This window comes from Sarcophilus harrisii, chromosome 6 (assembly GCF_902635505.1).
Source record: "Sarcophilus harrisii chromosome 6, mSarHar1.11, whole genome shotgun sequence".
Taxonomy (NCBI): domain Eukaryota; kingdom Metazoa; phylum Chordata; class Mammalia; order Dasyuromorphia; family Dasyuridae; genus Sarcophilus; species Sarcophilus harrisii.
This window is the reverse complement of record NC_045431.1, coordinates 236,044,292-236,052,500: the sequence shown is the minus strand read 5'-3', so window position 1 is coordinate 236,052,500 and position 8,209 is coordinate 236,044,292. Positions and strand designations below refer to the sequence as shown.

Sequence of the window (8,209 nt, the reverse complement as noted above, 5' to 3'; positions counted from 1 at the left end):
CACAAAATCCCTTCCCCGTCCTTATTTTACAAAGAAGGAACCTGAGACAACTGGGAGAGGAGGGCACTCGAGCGCAATTGGCCAAAATTGGGGTGAAAGGGCAGACGGCCCGAGCAGCTGCTCACATGGGCGGGCTGGGCAGAGCGACCCTGTGCTGTTTAACAAGGTCACATGACAAACCAAAAATAGTGCAGAAGAGTTGACCTGGGGGAATATCCAGGGAGGTCATGCGTGGACTTCAGCCAAGGCAAGCTCGTTAAGCCCCAAGCCAGTTCCACCCAAAAGCAGCCTTCTTCCATCAACATTTCCACCCAGAGGCTCCATCCTATTCACCTGAGGCTTCCCCACTGGAAGGGGGGTGCCCCTGGGAGGGGCGGGCCAAGGGTTGGGGCAGGGGATGCCGACGTGAGCCCCAGCAAGGGTGGAGGGAGCCTCGGATGCTAGAGTGAAGGCCACCCGCTGCCCTGGGCGGTGAGGAGAAGTCGGGGGGCTCTGTTCTGTTTTCCTTTGCTAAACTAACGAGCCAAACCCCTAGGATAGTAACAGGCCAAGGGCGGCTCCATCACGTTCCTTCCTTTTCATTCAGAAACTCACCTTTTGGGAAGAGGCAAAATTCTCTTTTCTGCCACAGGGGGCCTAAGACCCCTGACTCAGCTAGTGCCCAAGTTCCCGTCCTCCTCCTCCAGGATTTCCAGACCCACTTGATTTCCTCAGCAGGACTGAGCCTCTGGAGGGACTGCTGAGCACCCACCGGTACTGAGCCTTCCCCTCTGCGTGGGCATCCCAGTTCCCACTCGGTGCTTGAGGTGCTGGCGAGCTCTTGTAAAGAATGACTCCTTTCTGTTTTTTGGGCCCCAGCCTCAGAGGAGGGAGGTCTGGCCACCTTCAGCTTGGGAAAGAAGTCTGGTGGCTTGGGAAACCTTGACCAAGGCCCTCTTCTGGAGCGCCCACGGAAGCGGGCACCCTGATTGTCCCAAAGGAAAGTTCCCTGGCAGGTCCTGACCTCTCGCTTGTTCTAAGTCAACAGCTGGTCCCCAAAAGTTTCAGTCTGAGGGAAGATCCCCCATAGCACCCGCAGTTCATGTCAGACACCTCCGTAGCTGATTTTTTCCAACCTTTGACATAAATAAGAGACTGAGTCACACATGGGTGTGAATTTAGAGATGATGGAGGTGCTAGAATCTGTGAGCCGGGCTGGACTCAAGAGGGTATGGCGGGGCTGAGGGCTCCGTTCCGACAGCCATGCCCACAGGCTGGCCAGCTCCTCTTGGGTCTCTTTGAGAAGGTGCCCTTATTACTGGTCTCCCTTCGGATGCCCACAGCGCCCAGCTTCCTTCCCCCGGTGTCCACAGCCCGATATCTTCCGGCTCAGTGGGCAGCCTGGGGCAGGGGCCGATCCGCGGGGAGAATTTGGGCCCATCCACCCTGCCCTCTGAAAACTCTTCCTCACCTCCTAGGCCTGACAAAGGCCCCGGGGATGGCTCTTGATCCTGCGCTCTGGGGAGCGCAGGCGTGGCCCAGTTTCCCCATCATTCCCAAAGGGCTACACTGGGAGGAAGAGATCTTGAAGTGGGCAGAGGAAGGCAAAGTCTCTCTTCTTCCATCCTTTAATGGGAAAGTGGTGGAGGTGGCGGGGGGGGGGCTTACCCCGGATTTCCCAGGATTTCAGTGTAGATCTAGTTTTAAAATGAGGATGCAAGGAAAGAGATGAAGCGTCTGGGGCCTGAACGGGACGGCCATTCTGCCTCTGAGCGTTTGTATGGGGCAGCTCTACAGTGGGGGCACTTCTCGCACTCTGGGAGCTTACAGGCGGCAGGGGGGGGGGCTCGTGGACGTCCAGCCTTGGGGGGGCTCAGACTTGTGCAGGGGCCAGAGTGCAGAGACACAGGCTGGGCAGTCGGAGCTCCTTAGGTGTGAAGCCCAGCCCTGGGCCTTGTGTGGCCCTCCCAGGTCTCTGACTGAATCCCCAGGGCCTCCAGGCAGGGCCCAGCAGGTTTTCCAGCCTCTGGCCTGACACCCGCCTGGAAATCTGGAGGCAAGCCTTGAAAGGGGGTAGGGGCTCCCCTGAGCTTCCTCCTCATGGGCTGAAAGGGACCTTGCCCTCCCCCCAGCCCCTCCAGTGGCCTCGACATCTAGAAGAGAGGCAGCAGGGGCCGGCCTCCAGCTTTACAAGGCCAATTAGGGACGGCAAGGGAGCACCCTCGGCCTGGGGAGCAGGGCTGCTCCAAGCTTTTTCCCCCAGAAATTTTTACCCAAGCCTGGGTGTATAAAAGAGGTGCATAAATCAAACATCGAATGACAGGAAGTCAGAATTTCACGACTCCCATGTTGAGTATCCAGACCCCACAGGGGGTGAAGAGCCGGAGTTTAAAAAGCTTTGTCACAGGCAGGTCACGCCAATGCCTGGAGAATTCTGGGGAGGGTGGACACTCTCTGCAACGGGGAGGGCCGGAGGGGGTGATGCTGGACAAGCACACGGACTCACTGGAATGAAGGCGCAGCTCCGGAGTCCCTCGGCTCCCGGAGCCACCTACTGGGGAGGGGCCCGGCTGAAAGCGGGGCCCAGGACCCCCGTCACACCAGAGCCAGAGCAGAGACTGAGGCAAAAGCCGAAGGCAACCCGGAGCCTGGGGTGCTTGGTGGAGAACTAAGCTGTCTAGTTGGGCAGTCCTGGATAAGTCACTCCCCCCAGGTCTCAGTTTCCCCCAGAGTGAAATGAGAGAGGGTGGGGGTGAAATGAGAACTGTGAAGGTTCTACACCTGGAGCTAGAGAGTGGTGAGCTGGAGAGCTCCAAAGAAAGACACAGAACACAAGGTGGGAAGAAGATGGGGAGAGAGGCAGAGACAGAGACAGACTGAGAGATAAAGAGAGAGGCAGAGAAATAGAGACAGTCAGAGAGACAGAGAGACACAGAGACAGAAACAGACACACAGAGAGAAACAGAGAGCATCAGAGAGAGAGAGAGAGAGATCCAGAAACACACACAGAGAGACAGAGAAACAGAGACAGAGGGAGTCAGAGACAGACACAAGCACACAGAGACAGAGAAACAGAAAGACAGGACAAGTGTTAGAACTTTAGGTCAGACAGAGATAGAGAGAAGCACATACCAAGAGACAGAAATAGAAAGAGAGACAAAAAAGAGGGGAGAGACACAGGGAGAGACAGAGACAAAGACCCAGAGACAGACACCAGAAGTATTGAACTCTAGGTGAGAGGGAAGTAGAGGCAGCAGGAGCAGAGGCAGAGGCCGGAGTCCGCAGAGGCCCCAGGGGAGCCCCAGGCCGGACACCTCAGTCTTTCTTTCCCTCTCAGCCTCCGAGGGGGCCCGAACCCCGAACTTCCAAGCCCTGGCAGCAGCAAAGGCGTCTGGGCCAGGGGTGGAGGAGAGGGAGGAGGAAGGCAGGGGTTTCCCCCCTCCCCCCGCCCCCTGCAGCCTCTAGGAGCCTCTCTGCAGCATTAAAAGGAAAGGGGGAAGCGCCAGCGGAGCGGGGCGGAGGGAAAGGAGGGGAAGGGAGGGGGCCGGGGGCCCGCGCCCCGCGGCCGAGCCCCCGCCTGCAGACAAAGAGCCCGGGACTCGGGGGGGAGGGGCGGGGCGGGGCGGGGCCCAGGAGGGGAGAGGGGGGATGGGGCGAGAAGGCGGGGCAGGGCTAGTGTCACGTTACCCCCGCGCCCCCCCCCCCCACTTCCAGGCTGGAGCGCGCGGCCGGCCCGCCTTCCAATGGGCCGTGGCCCCCGCCTGAGGCCGCGGGGTGCCCGCTCCCCCCGGAGGGGTGTGTTCCGGGGGCCAATGGGGAGCGGGCGGGGGCGGGGCCGCGCACGCCCGGGGGGACCAATGGCAGTCGTGTTGTCTAAACAGAAAATACTATTATGCTAATGGCGCGGGCGCCCTGCGGGGGGGCCGGGTGGGGGTGGGGCGGCGCAGGTATAAAGGGGCGCGGCGGCGGCGGCGGCGCAGCGCGGAGGCGTCCCTGTCCCCCCCGGCCGCCCTTCTGCTGGTGCTGACTCTGCAGCCGCCGCTGCCGCTGCCTCCCTGTGCCCGGTGCCCGCCTGGACCGGCGCCCGCGGCTGCCACGGAAAGACGGCTCGAGCCTCCCCCTCCCCCAGCGTCGGAGCAGACCGGACAAGTGAGCGGGGAGAGGGCTCGGGGTGCGGGAGGAGGGGAGCCCCTTGGAGCAGCGGGACTGGGGCGCCCGCCCGCTCGCCGGCGGCAGCGCCGGCCGCCGTTGCGCTCTCTCCCGCGGCCCTGCCGGCGGGCCGGGAGTAGCTCCCCGCCCCCTGCAGGGGCTGGCCCGGCCGCCGCCTCCTCCGGCCCCCCCACCCCCCCATCACCCCCACCCCCGCCCCGTCGGGTCTGCCCTGGCCCGCCCCGCCCCTCCGCGCCCGTCCCGTCCGTTTCTCGGCCCGGGGCCGCCTGACCGTCCGTGGCCCGTCTCCCCGCAGGAATGGACTTGGTGGGCGACCGTCGGGCGTTCCCGGTGGAGGCCAGCGCGGGCGTGTGCCGCACCCTCTTCGGGCCGGTGGACCACGAGGAGCTGGGCCGCGAGCTGGTGGGCAAGCTGGCCGAGATCAGTGCCGAGGACGAGCGCCGCTGGGACTACAACTTCCAGAACGACCGGCCGCTCGTGGGCCCGGGCCGCCTGCAGTGGCAGGAGGTGGACGACCACACGGTGCCCGCCTTCTACCGCGAGACGGTGCAGGTCGGTCGCAGCCGCTTCCCGCTGCTGCTGCTGCGCCCCGCGGCCTCCCGGGCCGCGGGCTGCCCCCCGCTGCGGCCAGCGCCCGGCTGCGGCCCCGACGCCGAGGGCCCGGGGCCCGACGGCGCCGCCGACGCCCCCGTCGTGGCCGTCACGGACGAGCTGCCGCTGGACGCCGACCTCGACTCGGGCTTCACCATCCTGGCAACCGCCCGGGCCGGGGCCCCGGCCAGCAACGCTCTCATCACAGGTGAGCTCGGCGCCCGCCCCGCTCCGCTCGGGGCCGCGGGGAGGGGAGGGGAGGGGAGGGGGGGGGCTGCGGAGGCACGGCCTCGCCCGGCCCCGGCAAGCGGCCCGTGGAGCCGGTGGGCGGGGCCCCAGTGGCCCCACCCGGGTGGATTAAAGGGCCCACGCCCCGAAGCCGTCGGGCCGGCTGGCAGCCCAGGAAAAGCGGCCCGTGCAGTAGAGGGAGCTGCCTCGGGGCCCAAGTTTAGGAGGAGAAAGGCCGGGGGCCGTGGTTCTCACCTCCCCCCCCCAGCCTCGCGTCTGCTCCGAGGCCCCGAGGGCGCGGGGAGGGGGCGTGTCCCCCACTACGGGGAGGGGGGCGCCTTTTCGTGGGATACTCATGGGCTTGCCCTGTTTCTCCGCAGCTTTCTTTGTGAAGCGCAAGAGGCCCAGAGCCTTCAAGCCTTTTCCCCTGGACCACGGCATGCCCCGCGGCCGGAGCCCGGAGCCCGAGCCTTCGGGCTCCGACGGCTCGGACGGCTCGGGCTCCGACAGCTCGGCGGGCAGCTCAGGCCGCGACAGCCCGGCCGGCCGCACCCGCCGCGTCCGCCGCAGCCGTCGAGCCCGCTCGGCCGCCCCTCCCTCGGAGCAGAGGCCCAGCAAGCGCAGCCGGTAAATAAGGTGAGCTTGGGCCCGGGCCGAGGTCAGCCCCGCAGCCCCTGCGCCTGCCCACTCCGGGGCTCTGACCTCGCTCTCTCTGTGTCTCCGCCAGCTTGCAGCCGAGCCGACGGCCTCCACTCAGACTTCCCTGCACCCTGGAGGAGAAGGCAGGTGCAGGGGGAGGGGGCAGCCCTCCCTCGAGCGGGGGAGCCAGCTGTCCGAGCGGGAACCGCCCCCCTTCCAGCCAGCCCTCAGAAGGACCGACCTGCTTTTGTACTTTGCCGTAGCAACGCCGGCTGAGCCTCAGCCCGCCTCGGGGCAGTGTTCAGAAAAAAATCCAGTAAAAAAAAACAAAACCGTTTGACAACCGTGCAATGTATTAAGTTTTCTCTAGACGTTGTTTATACAAAGCCTGATGTGAGTAGCTGGTCCCAAAGTGCGAGCTTTCAGAAATCGTTTCTCGGACGCGTAACGTGCCGGGAAGGCCGCGCAGCCAGCCTGTGTTTGTACAAAAGCCACAAGTTCGACGCGCTGATAACTTAATGACCTATTTATGGCAGCCCGAGCTGCCCTCGGCCCGGCCCGGGCACCCCAGCGGCCCGCGCGCGGCCGGCTCTCCAGCCAAAGGAACGCGGGCTCCGGCTTGGGGGGAGTTTTCTTTACTTGAAAAGACAAATCTGTTGCCGTGACTTCTGAGCCCGTCTGTAGCACTGCCGTTCCAGTCCCGCCACACCGTTATTAATAATAAAGACTTAAACACTTCTTTGGGTCTGGTCTCCTCCTTGGCTCCGCCCTCCTGCCCTCCAGCCGCCCCCACTCGGGCCCGGGGGCGGCCCGGCTTGCGGGAGCCCCCTGCAGGCCCTCAGCTTTCCCTTTCTCCCAGCTTGGCTCTGCAGAAAGCGGCCACGGTCTTGAGCCTTTCCTTGGCCGCCTTGGGGCAGGAGAAAGGGGGTGGGGTGGGGGAGAAGCCAGGAAAAAGGCCGGCACCTGTTGGCGGCTGGTAACCGTCTGAGGGGGGCATGTGCCAGCTTTAGCCGTGGGCTCCACTCGGACTAGGTGCGGACTGGGAAAGGGCATTTGTGGGCGGAGAGAAGGGACCTCGGACGCATGGAGGGGCGTCCTCTTCGGCCCAGCCCCCCCCCCAGCCACTCTTCAGGACCCCAGCCTTGGGCAGACCTGGCACGGCAGGCCCGGCACCTCTGTAGGGGGACCTGGTAACTATAAGGGGCCAGGGAAGGAACCCTTTCTCCTGGGGCTAGAAGGTGTGGATGAGAAACAAGAGACACGGTGCGCCCAGCTGTGTGCCCGGCTCTGGAGGGAGATTCGAAGGCCTGGAGAGCCCTGGGTCCTGCCTAGTGAGGGAAGGGAACCCCACGGGAGGGGGAGCTCACTCCGCACAGGGCTCCCGCTCTGTCTGAAGGAATCTGGCTCCCCCTCCTAGGGGAGGGTCATTTTGTCCCAGAGCCTTGGCTGTCCGGTGGGAGGGGGGGCACCGAGGATGACTATGGTCCCAGGGAGGGAGCTTCGGCCAAGGTGGTACCTGAAGGCTTCCCGAGAGCCTTAGCAGGTGAGCCTCCAGCCACAGGATCCTGCACAAGCTAGATATGGGGGGGGGGCGACTCGGGAAGTTCTGGAGGGCGCCCGGTTTGAGGTGACGGGGACTTCTGCAAGCGCCCGCAGTCACACAATTACCCTCATCTTGGCTGAGGAGCCTTTCTCTGTAGCCCAACAAGAGAAAACCACAAACTGGGGCTGGGAGTGGGCGAGGTGGGGGAGGGAGGAAGCCGGTGGGAGCCAAAGGCAGCCTGGGAACAGGCCTTGGGCTTGTGCCACAGGACCCGCCTGGAGGGCACTTTCTCTCATTTTCTCTCTGGCCCTTTCGGAGGTGACCTATTACAAGGCGGCCATTCAGAGCTCCCGTGACCGAAGGCGACGGGCCCACGGGATTTGCATGAGACTTTATTAATGGGCCAGTCACCAAACGGGCAGGCGCCCAAGTGCTGACCTCCTGGGGCCCTCCCAGCTGGCGCGGACCCCGAGCTGGGCCAGAGGAACTAGAGCAGCCACCAGCGCCCGGCCCTCCCGGGGCTCCTGCCCTCTCTCCTTGCCTGCTCTCTTGGACACCAGGCTCAAAGGCTCCATAAAGGCCACATCTCTAGCGTGGAGAGGAGCCCTTTGCCCAAAGGCTGCCCCCACGGACGTGGCAGTGGCGGCGTCTGCAGGAAACTGCCCCCAAATGACCCTTTTAGTCTGTGCTCCGTACACATGTGAAGGAACCAATGAAAAGACTCAACAGTCTCCAGCCCGCCTAGTGCTGGGAAAGGAACAGGGCTACGTAGAGAAAATCAAAGATGGCCCCTGGCTTCAGGGGGCTTCCATCTGAACAGACGGAGACACCCAGTGGGGTTGGGGTGGGTGGGTCTGGCAGGGGCGGTGCTTTTGCTTCTGAGAACCCCAGGAGGGCGAGGGGAGATTGAGGGGACGGAGTCGGATTGATCAGGGTCCCAGAACTAGAAAGGGAAATGGGAGGGAGGACATGGAGGCGTGGCACAGCTAAGGGAAAAGCCAGGAAGGAAGGAGAGAAAGAAGCATTTGTGAAGCACCTACTATGTGCCTGATGCCGTGC

At 63.9% G+C, this 8,209-nt stretch overlaps 1 protein-coding gene across 1 annotated transcript; it reads left to right on the top strand.

Moving 5' to 3' along the window:
• Positions 1-3,738: 3,738 nt before the first annotated feature.
• CDKN1C (cyclin dependent kinase inhibitor 1C) lies at positions 3,739-5,786 on the top strand. The gene is made up of 4 exons (XM_031942565.1): positions 3,739-4,128; positions 4,445-4,948; positions 5,349-5,604; positions 5,696-5,786. Exons 2-3 carry the CDS (start codon positions 4,447-4,449, stop codon positions 5,597-5,599), a joined length of 753 nt encoding a protein of 250 aa, XP_031798425.1. The 5' UTR covers positions 3,739-4,128; positions 4,445-4,446; the 3' UTR covers positions 5,600-5,604; positions 5,696-5,786.
• Positions 5,787-8,209: the final 2,423 nt, after the last annotated feature.